This window comes from Balaenoptera ricei, chromosome 11 (assembly GCF_028023285.1).
Source record: "Balaenoptera ricei isolate mBalRic1 chromosome 11, mBalRic1.hap2, whole genome shotgun sequence".
NCBI classification, from domain to species: Eukaryota; Metazoa; Chordata; class Mammalia; order Artiodactyla; family Balaenopteridae; genus Balaenoptera; species Balaenoptera ricei.
The window spans coordinates 2,295,468-2,308,315 of record NC_082649.1 but is presented as its reverse complement, the minus strand read 5'-3'; the positions used below and the strand labels follow the sequence as shown (position 1 = coordinate 2,308,315).

Here is a 12,848-nt window from a genome sequence, read left to right as displayed (position 1 = left end):
GGTGGGGTCATCACTTGCCAGGGGGGTCTTGGGGCTGAACTCATGGGTTCCTGAGGGACAGTGAATCAAGGATGCTGTTTGGAACTGATGCTGCTTTATCTCACCCTAGAGACCCCTCCTCACACTCCCCCCAGCCCCCAGCAACCCGGAGTTCAGAGTGTTTGGATAAGATTCCAAAGAGGCTGCTTTGCCCTCTAAGAGGTGGCACCTTGTCATCTCAGTCATTCACATCTTAGTAGGAAATAGTCCATCAGCTCCTTTACGGAGAGCTGAGTTTGCCTGGAACTCAGAGAGGTGCTGGGCCCCCGCGAGCGCGCCGCGTGGAGCCCCGCTCGCCCGCCCTGTGCCCCGCCCAGCCGCAGCCCCGACTCCTAGGAAGTAAATCATCCCGGGGCAGGGCCGCCCTGCCCACCCGCGCCGCCCCCGCCTGCCGGCGACACTCCCTTCCGCCGCTATAAGGGCCGCGCTCGGCGTTCTCCCCCGACCTCGCAGGCAGCCGAGCAGCGGGTAAGGCCGGGCAGGCATCTGGGCCGGGCGGGGGAGGCTCCGATCCGCGAGCACCCCGCGGGGTCCCGCGTCCGGTGGTCACCCCGCCCCGCCGTGCGCCCCGCGGGGTCCCCGTGTCTGGTGGTCATCCCGCCCCGCCGTGCGCCCCGCGGGGTCCCCGTGTCTGGTGGTCACCCCGCCCCGCCGTGCGCCCCGCGGGGTCCCCGAGTCCGGTGGTTACCGCCACCTGCCCTGCGCCCCACCCGGGGTCCCCGGCGCCGCGTCCCCGGAGCTAGGCCGGGCGGCCTGCGGCCGACAGAGGTCGCTCCCTGGGGCCTGAAGGCGGAAGCCGAAGCCGAAGCGAGTCCGGAATGTTTCTCTGTCTGTGACGGTTTCCAGGCAGCCCCGGCGGAGCGGCTTCTCCTTCCTGCGGCTGGAGGCAGGGAAGGGAGGCCAGTGCGATCCTGGAGATTATTTATCAGCAACAACAGTAATAATTCAACTTAGGACTTACACGCCGGGCAGCTAGCACGACTGTTCCTCTTCCCCGGCTGTATGTGCGCTGAGAGTCGAGGTCAGGTGGGGAGAGTGCTTGGCTGAGCTGAGCGAAAGGCCAGGCGCTTCACCTGCAGACCCTCCCTGCCCGCAGGAGTGACAGAGGATACTTGTCACCTTCTCCTTGTCCGGCTGCCCGGCCTGACCCCGGGGCCTGTGTTGGGTTCCCACTCTCATATCCTTCACCAGCTGTGAGACTGGGGACCTCTCTAAACACCAGCAAGTGAATCTCAAGAATGAGGATACTTCTGTCTCTTTTGCTGGAATTTGCTTTTTTTTTTTTTTTAAAGAGCTCCTGACTTTTATTTATTTATTTAATTTTTTGGGCTGTGTTGGGTCTTCGTTTCTATGCGAGGGCTTTCTCTAGTTGTGGCAAGCGGGGGCCACTCTTCATCGCGGTGCGCGGGCCTTTCACTGTCGCGGCCTCTCTTGTTGCGGAGCACAGGCTCCAGACGCTCAGGCTTCAGTAGTTGTGGCACACGGGCTTCAGTAGTTGTGGCTCGCGGGCTCTAGAGCGCAGGCTCAGTAGTTGTGGCTCACGGGCCTAGTTGCTCTGCAGCATATGGGATCTTCCCAGACCAGGGCTCGAACCCGTGTCCCCTGCGTTGGCAGGCAGATTCTCAACCACTGCGCCACCAGGGAAGCCCCTGGAATTTGCTTTAATGAGTAGCAGGTAGCTATGATTTTCTAATAGAAACATTCTTTTTCAGGTAAAAGTGGGCAGTGGATTCATGGCTCAAATGAATCAGAGACTTGAACCCTCCAGAGGGTGGGAAGTGTGCGCTCCCACGTGTGGTGGGGAAGGGCCCAGATGCACCTGTCTGCACGGCCAGGGCCCTTTAGGACATAGAGTCCTGATCCCCTGTCACTGCTGAATCCTTGGCCAGTCGCCCCAAGCTCCCACATTTGCGCACGTGGAGTGTTCTTGCCCTCCGCGAGAGAGAGACAGAGAGAGAGAGACAGAGAGGGAGAGAGAAAGTACAGGTTCGTTTCAGGGTATTTCAGAGTGGCTGGCCTGAGTTGAGGAGGAGATAGGGAAGTGGCATTGCTCGTTGGCTGGTGTGGCAGCGGGCAGCTCGGGGCTCTGCTCTGTGTTGCAGCCTCACCATGGAGCAGCTGAGCACAGCAAACACCCGCTTCGCCTTGGACCTGTTCCGCACCCTGAACAAGAGCGATCCTGCCGGCAACATCTTCATCTCCCCCTTCAGCATTTCATCAGCGCTGGCCATGACCTTTCTGGGCGCCAGAGGCAATACCGCAGCGCAGGTGTCCAAGGTCAGCAGAAACTAGCTTTCCCAGCTGGTGCCTACCACAGACCGTACCAGAAAGTTGTGCCTTTGAGCTCTTGCAGCGCATTTGTAGAAAACTGTATTTCGGTGTTCAGCATTGTGTGTTATATTATATATTATACTTCATGAAGTCAGACTTTCAGAAAAAGCCCCAGGAAAAATCCACTGGGATGCAGGCTGTCATTCATGATCCAGTCTTTACCGAGCACCTGTGATGTGCCAGGCTCTGTTTTTTGTGGGACTGAGGCCGGAGCAGGAAGAAAGCTGACAGCTCCTCCGCTGTGCGCTGCTTCTGTTCCAGCAACGCCACGTCCTCCCCCGCCCAGGCCTGTCCAGTTTCTGCTTTGCCTGTGGTGCTCAGCTACTCACATAATGTCGGCTGTGTCTTGATACTTTTGAGCATAATGACACCTAGTCGAGAAGTCAAGGGGACACGAGAGCCTGTGCCTCTGTGTTCCTACCCCTGGGCCTGGCACCAGGTGTGCCCTGGTGGGCTGTGACCCCCGTTCCTGTGTGAGCAGGAGGGCCCTGCAGGGAGAGGGGGCGGGGATGCTGAGGGCCCTGCCTCTCCTTGGTGGGTGTGGAGGGCACCTGTGTGCGGGGCGTGCTTTATGCTGAGCGGGGAACTCTGGCTTTCCTTGAAAAGAGGGGTGAAAGTGAAGGTCTTTCTAACACACGGGTCACAGATTACGCTGCACTTAGAGCCAGGGAAGGTCCAGCCCGGATTCACGTTCATGGGCCTGTTCCAGCTGCAAAGCTTCTATTTCTGTACTTTAGGAAAAACCAACCTTTTTCATCACTGCAGATACAAAAGCATTTGAAAGTTTTCAAAAATCCACTTTAAAAAAAAACCCCGGTACTAATCACTGTTAGTCGTCCCCTGCAAGGTAATCTGAGCTTCTGTTTTGAGGCTTTCCAGGAACTTTATAAGCTCAGTAAAGAACAGCCTTAAGTTTTTACCCCCATTTCCACTAAAGAGATCCGTCACAGCACCCCCACACACATTCCATATCTCAGTGAGTAACTGGACTTTGTACAGGGTGGAGGTTCGTTTCTTGTCCTTAAAAGCAAGGAACCAGCCCGGGCCTCATAAAACCATAAAGGGACTCTAGATGTAACTGATGTATGGGAATTAAACTTTGCGCCATGCTAAGTTTAAAGAAATTATTGTTAAGTAAGTGAGTTACTGATGCCAGTAGTGCAATTAAAAAAAATAAAAACCTCTCAATCTGTACTATCTTTGTGTACTTACATAGCTGATGATTCTTATTTTTACTGTTTATTTCTGAGAACTTTCAGTAAGATTATATTTGTATAGAATATACATATGAACATACCACTTATGATTTTTTGGGAAAAAAGCAGACTTGTATAAATATTTAGCTTGTTAACCACTCCTATTTGTGGAACTATAATTATAACAAAAAAGTGATGGGAAAACAGTTTCCAATATACTTATTATGTTTCACCAAGCTATACATTTTGGATTTTCTATTATTACTTGTTCTCCAACGAAAAGTGACTAATGATGTTCTCCAATAAAAAATGAAAAATGATGATGGCTGGGGATCATCAATAATTAGTAATATTAATTTAATTTGATGGCAGCAAATGCCAAGGTACCAGCTTATAATTTCAAAATAAATGGTTATAGAAATAATGTTTTCTTTCTTTTAGGCTCTCTATTTCAAAGGGGTTGAGGAGATTCATTCAAGATTTCAGAGTTTGAATGCTGATATCAACAAACATGGAGCTCCCTATATTCTGAAACTTGCTAATAGGTTATTTGGAGAGAAAAGCTATGATTTCCTCCCTGTAAGTACTTTGCTCTTCATGTTCCAAAACTGACTAGACAAGGCAGACTTTTTTCCAGCACAATCAAGTCACAGAAGTCAGCTTTAATTTTTATAAACATTCAGAAAAATGATCTAGAATGAAAACACGACAGACAGTATTCCCATAAATGGATGTGATTTCATTTTCTAGTCTCCACAGTGAAAAGATTGACCCTGGCTGTTTTGCTAAAGCAAGAGTGAATTCCATAATTCACTTTCAAGTACAATCAGTATTTGCTTGTTTATGAAAATGTTAGTCAAGGGGTAGAAAAGAATTGGTAAATTTTGTTTTATTTTATTTGGGCTGTGCCGCGTGGCATGTGGGATCTTAGTTCCCTGACCAGGGATTGAACCCCTGCCCCCCGCAGTGGAAGCACAGAGTCTTAACCACTGGAGCACCAGGGAAGTCCTCAGGAATGGGTAAATTTTATACAACACTGAAACTACTGAACTGTACACTTAAAAGTGCTTAAGATCGTCAATTGAAGGCTATGTGTTTTTCACTATACTAAAAAAAGTAGAAGGGTTAGAATTTTTTTTGTTACAATGAAGTATGCCTTTTGGGACAATTTCCGTTGCTTTTAAGGATTTTAGAAAATCATTTCTGTATGGAGTAGGAGTTACTCACATTTCCTTTTTTTTTTTTTCTTAAACAGGAGTTCTTAGCTTCAACTCAGAAAATGTACGGTGCTGAACTGGCCAGTGTGGATTTTCTGCAGGCCACCGAAGACGCAAGGAAGGCCATAAACGAGTGGGTCAAAGGGCAGACGGAAGGTGAGCGAGGGCAGCCCTGGTCGTACACACTGATGCTTCCTTCCTCCTCCCGCCTCCCCCCGCCTCCCCCTTGCAGGTGACCCCCTCTCCCCTTCCCTAGCCCCTCAGCCTGACCCTGGGGGGGGTCCACCTTGCACTGCCCAGGGCCAGACAGCTTGCCTTCTTTCTCTCTTTCTTTCTTTTTCTTTCTTTCTTTCCTTCCTTCCTTTTTAAATACATTTATTTATTTTATTTATTTATTTTTGGCTGTGTTGGGTCTTCATTGCTGCGCGCAGGCTTTCTCTAGTTGAGGCAAGCGGGGGCTACTCTTCGTTGCGGTGCGCGGGCTTCTCATTGCGGTGGCTTCTCTTGTTGCAGAGCACAGGCTCTAGGCGCACGGGCTTCAGTAGTTGTAGCACGCAGGCTCAGTAGTTGTGGCTCACAGGCTCTAGAGCGCAGGCTCAGTAGTTGTGGCGCACGGGCTTAGTTGCTCCGCGGCATGTGGGATCTTCCTGGACCAGGGCTCGAACCCTTAGTCTCCTGCATTGGCAGGCGGATTCTTAACCACTGCGCCACGGGGGGATGTCCGCAGACAGCTTTCAAATGTAGGAATTCCTCAAAGTGGAAATGTAAACATGATTCAACTGAAGACGCTAAATGTTTTCTACCCATAAGTTCCCCAAACTACATTTTAAAATGAAAACTAACATTGAATGTAGACTAAAAGAGATGAAAATCTTGTGAATCAATATTTACAAGCTGCTGTGGTCATAAATACTTTTTGCCAACATCTTGTCTAAGAAACCAGGGTCGGGAGGTGGGGCTGAGTCTCCTCAGGCCGTTTTTCTGGTTTGTGTTTCTGTCGTAGTCACGGAACGGTTGAAGCACCCACAGGACACCTGTGTTCCTTCCATAAGGGACTGTCACGGCCATGCCCCATCATGAGTGGGTCCTGTGTTTCAGGGTTAGGCATCTAACTTGGAAGATTTGAAGAAGGGATTTATTTATTAGTGACTAAAAACATTTTGGTTAAGAAATTTTTCTTTTCCTGAAAGAGAATGGCCAGTCACAAAATGAGGCCCACTGTTTATCACACATTCCAGAAAAGAAGAATTTTCCTGCTTTTAGTCTTTAAACAATTGACTTGTTTTGAAGCATCGGCCCTTTGGGGGCAGTTTGTGTCACCCTGATCTGCCCCTCGAGTTGGTTTATTTAAAGTAGAAGCACCCCAGGGGGCTTGGCTAACTTAGTACCATGTTAAAGGAAATTAAATAGAAGGAAGCATTTGAGTTGCATTTCATTGCTAATCAAAGGTCAGTTCAAATTTGGAATTCTGACAGGTGGATTTTTAAAAAGCTAACTTTGTCTTTTTAGGGAAAATTCCAGAGCTGTTGGCCTCAGGTACGGTTGATAGCATGACTAAGCTGGTGCTGGTGAATGCCATCTATTTCAAAGGAAACTGGCGGGAGAAATTCATGATGGAGGCCACAAAAGATGCACCTTTCAGACTGAATAAGGTGAGGGGAGGTGACCGTCTAGATGACTGTGTGCTCTAAAGCCACGCTGACAACAATGTTAGTGATCTGTGTTTTAAATGTTCAGAAAGACACAAAAACAGTGAAAATGATGTATCAGAAGAAGAAATTTCCGTTTGGCTACATCAAGGACCTTAAGTGCCGGGTGCTGGAACTGCCCTACCAGGGTGAGGACCTCAGCATGGTCATCCTGCTGCCGGATGACATCCAGGACGAGTCCACGGGTCTGAAGAAGGTGCGGCACCCCCCCCCCCTCCCCAAGTGATGCGCGGACCCTGTTTGTGTGTGTGTGTGTGTGTGTGTGTGTGTGTGTGTGTGTGTGTGTGTCGGGTATAGGTGCTTGTTCTTTGTTTTGTGAGGTGACCCGGTGTTCCTTCCCAGTTTCCTGTCACTCCTTTGTAAAGTAGCCCATCCGCATGTACCACTGCGAAGCTCCACATGTATTTATTTATTTATTTATGTTTATAGAGGCTGTTATTATTGAGGTATAATGACATGTAACATTATGTTAGTTTCAGGAGTACAACATAATGATTCTATAAATGCATATATTATGAAATGATTACCATAATAAGTCAACATCCATCACCGCACATAGTTATAATTTTTTTTCTTGTGATGAGAACTTTTTTTTTTCCTGCGCATATAATTTTATTTATTTTTTTATTGTACTTTAAAAAATATCTTTATTGGAGTATAATTGCTTCACATTGTTGTGTTAGTTGCTGCTGTATAACAAAGTGAATCAGCTATGCGTATACATATATCCCCATATCCCCTCCCTCTTCCGTCTCCCTCCCTCCCTCCCTATCCCACCCCTCTAGGTGGTCACAAAGCACCAAGCTGATCTCCCTGTGCTATGCGGCTGCTTCCCACTAGCTACCTATTTTACGTTTGGTAGTGTATATATGTCCATGCCACTCTCTCACTTCGTCCCAGTTTCCCCTTCCCCCTCCCTGTGTCCTCAAGTCCGTTCTCTATGTCTGCGTCTTTATTCCTGCCCTGCCCCTAGGTTCATCAGTACCGCTTTTTTAGATTCCATACATATGCCTTAGCATACTGTATTTGTTTTTGTCTCTCTGACTTACTTCACTCTGTATGACAGACTCTAGGTCCATCCACCTCACTACAGATAACTCAGTTTCGTTCATTTTCATGGAAGCCCCACATTTAAATGTTCACCTACTATCAGTGTACAACATGGTGGGAACATCTAAGGTACAGACCAAGTGTAACGCTGGCCAGTGGCAGCTCGTGGAGACTCCCTTAGATGAACTTTAGAGGAACGTGCCATAAATGAGGACTGTTTCATTAAAACACTTTTTAAAATTAAAAACCCTCAAACACTATAGTATATAGTTTCACCATGTGCTATAAAATCTGCTCATTCTCACCCCAATCCACGTAGATTGTGCATTAAATGCCCAATTGCTACATGACAGAAAAAGATCCATGTGACCTGTTAGTCTGAGAGATAAGCCCACTTCCTAACCTGAACTTTGCCTGCGGTTTCTGTTATTTGTCATTTAAAGGCAATGGTATCTCTTGCCAGGACCAGGAAGAGGCAAAACTGTGAAGAGTGAGGTTTTTCTTCAGTGTCTCTGGCCTGTTGTGTGCTTTTCCCCTCCCCATCCCTGACCAAACTTGCTACTGGAAGGCGTTTAATATTAGCCATTTGCAGCTCTAGAGCATAAGTTAAAACCAGTGTGTTCCTTCTTTCTATTGTATTTCCATATTTGTCCGTTCCTGAATATAAAAAAGGAAGTCTGGAATTACCAGCATCAGTAGAAAAGTGGAACGTGCTTCTGTTCCAGTGCAGTAGCAGCAATAATAGTAACGACAGTAGCTGACGTTACGCAGCGCTTGTATAGCGTGACTCATTCAGCACTTATGGTGCTCCAAGTACGTACTACTGTGATCCCATTTTAGATGAGGAACTAGGCCCATTTCTGTTTTTACCAATGAGCTAAATCTATTAGAGATAACTTCAGCTGTGTGAGGTTCACAGATCACCACAGTGATCACTGGGGTTCAGAATAAACAGAATAAAATAAATGGAAGAAAGCTTTAAAATATCCTCTTGCATCAGTCGACCAATTAGGGTAATTTTAGCCGGGATGGCCAGTGATCCAGCGTGGCAGGGGCTTGGTGAGTCCTGGGTGGATGGGCCCTTGGTGGCTTGGAACGCAGCTCGGTTCATTATCACCAATAGCCAGAAAGAAATGAAATCCTCCAAATGGAATCTGTTTTGGTACAAAACATGAAGGAAACTAGTGAGCAGCTGATATGATGGGCCCATTCATTCAAACAATGCTTCATTAACTTACTTACATCACATGATTTCAGCTCTTCTTTTTGCCCACTCTGAATCCAGATCGAGCAACAGCTGACTTTGGAAAAGCTGCGTGAGTGGACCAGACCCGAGAATCTGGATCTCCTTGAGGTCAACGTCCAGTTGCCCAGGTTTAGGCTGGAGGAGAGCTACGAGCTCAGCGCTCCGCTGGCCTGCCTGGGTGTGCAGGAGCTCTTCAGTAGCAAGGCTGACCTGTCCGGCATGTCGGGAGCCAGAGGCCTCTTCATATCGAAGGTGGTCCACCAGTCCTTCGTGGAAGTGAACGAGGAGGGCACGGAGGCGGCGGCTGCCACTGCGAACGTGGCCACCTTCGCCATGCTGATGCCAGAGGAGGATTTCACTGCCGACCATCCGTTCATTTTCTTCATTCGGCACAATCCCTCCGCTAACATCCTGTTCCTCGGCAGACTTTCTTCCCCATAGAGACTAGAAATACAAGGTCAAGCTTGGAGCGTTTTACCTGCCCTTTCAATGGTGACCATTTTCATAGATCTTTACCAGTAAAACTACTATCCAAAAATGAATCTTTAATCTCCTTTGTAAGCTCAGTTCTGTTGGCTGGTTACACCCATTAACTTGGCATGGGTATCTGTTCTTCTTTTTTTATGCTAAAAAAATCCAGTGATTTCTTTTGAATGCATCAAGTTAAAAAAAGAAAGAAAAAAATCAGACGATTCTTGACAACATAGAAATCTATGAAGTTGCTATACTTTCCTGAGAGCCGGGGGGAACACGGTCACTCTGTCATCTGTTTTACAGATAGACTTTTGGAAGCCGTAATATAGAGACACCCTGATTGTTGAAGGGAGGCTTAAAAACAGATATTCAATTGAAATACCGCAGAGCGCCCCAATTAAGGGTCTGCGTTATGAAGACAGACTTGCCTTGGCAATGTCTCTGACCCTGTGTTCTGCAGGATTTGTATCCCATTACAGCCCTCCAGGTTTCAAACTATCAAAGAGCCACCTGGTGATAACCTAACCCCTCCCATTTTTTGTTCTCCCTTTTCCCTCCTGATATGAGTTGGTGTGGGATCACAAGGAATCAAGCAGTAGGTGTCTTACCATGAAAGATGCCAAGGAATGACAAAAAGAAAAACGTCGTAGGAGATACTATTAAGCAAAGAAGTGGCGCAGAGATCTCACTGTTTACCGGCTTCTGCCGTGTTTTCTGATAAAGGCTCTTGACGTCCATAATACGGTACAGGTTTTTATGGTAATGGGATGGCTTTGTGCACCGCTGTGGTGGGAGATGGGGTGAGGATGTACTCTGATTAATATAACCCTTTGTCAATGCACTCCTTGGAAGGGGGCGTGAAATGCTGCATCTCTGTGCTCCCCAAAGCTGGTGGGCTGGTTAATAAAGTTTCCTAAGATTCTGCAAACCAGACTGACCTCAGTCCTCTTCTTGTTTCTCCCTGATCTCAGACAAGCCAAGACTGCAAAAGGGGGTCCTTGGCCTGACCAGTGATCATGTCTGTGCTGATAGGGAGTGACTCTACAGCACAAAACAACATTTCAGCAAATCTCACGTTGGCAGCGTTTCTTCCTTCTTGTTTTCTTAAGATACTTACTAGCACCTGCCATATCCCAGGTGCTTTTAGCTACGGGGACAACAAGAAAAGCCACGGTCACTGCCTTCTGCTACGCCTCCCTTTGCCTCCTCGCCCTAAAAGCTACTCAGTGATTTAGACTAAATCGTGTTAATCAAGTTACATGGGCTCCAAGCCAATCTGCTCAAATCCTCTGTTTTGTATTTGAGGGAACAGGCCCGCGGACTACCAGTCAGTTGTTGAAATCAGAAAAACTAGTAAATTCAAGAGCAGAGACTAGATCCAATTCTTTCTTTCTTTCTTTTTTTCTTTTGGCCTCCCTGCATGCGGCACGTGGAATCTTGGCTCCCCAGCCAGGGATTGAACCTGGGCCCTCAGCAGTGAAAGCGTGGAGGCCAAACCACTGGACCACCAGGGAAGTCCCCCAGTTCATATTTTATGTGGAAAACGTCTACTTCTCATAATGGTGAACTAGGTAACTCAAACCTCCTAAGACCAACTGAAAAACCAACCAAACAAAATAAGCATCAGCCCATAGGAGGAAGGTTGACATGATCATGACGAATTACTGGGCCAAGATCCAGGAGAAACTGGCGCAGTTGGAAATCACTTTTGCCCCATACGCATTTCCCAATCCAAAAGAGAGAAATGAGGTGTGAAGCGGGGATTTTGGCAATGTTCTAGGCTAGGTAGGCTGAGTTTGGACCTGTCAAGGGCGGGGGCCCCATTATACCTCCCGTGCTTTTGTTTGACACCCTACAGGTATGAGTGAACCGTCTCGGAATGCAGCCCTGCTATAAGTCGTCGGACAGCCTGGAAAATTCCAGCCCATAGAATTGGATTACATTCATCCTGGTTTGCTAAAACCCAGAGGCATATGGCAGAAGCAAACAAAAATCATCTCTGGGGAAAGATTACCCACAAACCTCAAATTATTTTTTTTAATCAGCTTTTCTTATACAACACCCAGCATACAATCAAAGATAACTGAATGGGTGAAGAGCCATGACAACGTATATTAAAACCAGCAAAAAAAACAGTCCCACCTCCCCAAAAAAACCCCCAGACAATAGAAACAGAAGTACTGGGGGCCCCAAATATTAGAATCATCACACACAAATTATAAAACAACACGGTTTTCTATGATCAAGATGACAAAAGACAAGGTTAAACATTTCAGCAGAAAACTGGAAACCTAAAAGAGACACTGCATCTTTGAATAAAAATGAAATAGAAATTCCAGAGCTCAAATATATAGTAATGAATGAAGAACTAAATAGATAAGATTTATTAGCAAATTAGATATAGCAAAAGAGAGAAACTGAATTGTCATGGTCAGGAGAAATCATAATTTCTTCCAGAAAGAAAAATGTAATAAATAAAATCCAGAAAGACGAAAGGATGGAAAAATACAAAAGGGAAGATAAAAAACTCAAATGAGTCAGTAAGAAGACACTCCACAGGAAAAGAGAAAAAAAGAGACAGCGTGGGGCAGAATAATGGTTAAAGAGCTAACAATCAACATGAGGGTTCCAAACTGATATGACATCAATTCACAGATTCTCCAAGTCCCGCTCAAGCCCCAAGCAGGATACTACAGAGAAACACATCTCTAGATGCATCCAGTGAAACAGCAGAAATCCAAAGACTAAGAGATGATCAGAAGACAGATAAAACAACCAAAGGAAAAGGACAAAGTACCATCACAGGAGCAGTGGTTAGAAAGATAACACATGTATCAACAGAAATGATGAAAGCCAGAAGATCACAGAATGATTCTTTTAATATGTTGGGGAAAATAGCAACAGAAAACCCTGCCAACCTAGAATTATTCCACACCCAGTAAAAATATCCCTCAAGATTTTTTCAGACAAACAAAAACTGAGAGTTCACCACCAGCAGACTCAAAAAAAATTCTAGAGGATATTCTTTATGGAGAAGGAATGTCAGAGTTATAGGAAAGAATAAAGAGGAAGAAAAAAACTGTAAATATGGTAAATTTAAACAAATATTGACAATATTAAACAACAGTAATAATGTCTATAGACCTTCAAATATATACAGAATTAAAATATATAGCATAGCAGTTGGGGAAGAAAATGGATGTAAAAGTTCAAATGTCCTTGCATAGTCTGGGAAGAGAATAAAAGTATAAGTACAATTACATTAGATTTTGATAAGTCAAGGATGCATGTTGTGCTGTCTAAGGTAACCACTAGAAGAAGAGCAAACAGGTTTATAATTTCCCAAATAAACCAGAGAGGAAAAAGGAATAACAATAAATACACAATCAATCCAGAAGGAGGAAAGAAAAAAGAGAAAGAGATACACAGAACAGGCATGACAAATAGCAAGATGGTATATTAAACTCCAAATAATTACTTAAAAATGTAAATTGACTAAATGTTCTAGTTAAAAGACAAAGATGGTTAGGCAGGGTTGAAAAATTACTAGATGGTGTCTGCAGGAAATATATCTATAACATAAAAA

General features: G+C 45.9%; 1 protein-coding gene across 2 annotated transcripts; it reads left to right on the top strand.

Moving 5' to 3' along the window:
- Positions 1-398: 398 nt before the first annotated feature.
- On the top strand, positions 399-10,190 carry SERPINB1 (serpin family B member 1). Of its 2 annotated transcripts, none has more exons than XM_059937793.1 (7): positions 399-507; positions 2,142-2,316; positions 4,008-4,145; positions 4,822-4,939; positions 6,293-6,435; positions 6,521-6,688; positions 8,828-10,190. In XM_059937793.1, exons 2-7 carry the CDS (start codon positions 2,149-2,151, stop codon positions 9,227-9,229), a joined length of 1,137 nt encoding a protein of 378 aa, XP_059793776.1. In that variant the 5' UTR covers positions 399-507; positions 2,142-2,148; the 3' UTR covers positions 9,230-10,190. The 2 variants fall into 2 exon arrangements, with proteins under 2 accessions (XP_059793776.1, XP_059793778.1); XM_059937795.1 differs by lacking the exon at positions 399-507 and adding an exon at positions 1,765-2,025.
- Positions 10,191-12,848: the final 2,658 nt, after the last annotated feature.

What these genes read in the sequence shown, in the direction of transcription:
- SERPINB1 (XM_059937793.1), top strand. Translation starts at nt 2,149, where the DNA reads ATGGAGCAGCTGAGCACAGCAAACACCCGCTTCGCCTTGGACCTGTTC. An exon ending in GGTCAAAGGGCAGACGGAAG is followed by an intron (nt 4,940 to 6,292) that starts GTGAGCGAGGGC and finishes TTGTCTTTTTAG; the next exon opens with GGAAAATTCCAGAGCTGTTG. An exon ending in CACCTTTCAGACTGAATAAG is followed by an intron (nt 6,436 to 6,520) that starts GTGAGGGGAGGT and finishes TTAAATGTTCAG; the next exon opens with AAAGACACAAAAACAGTGAA.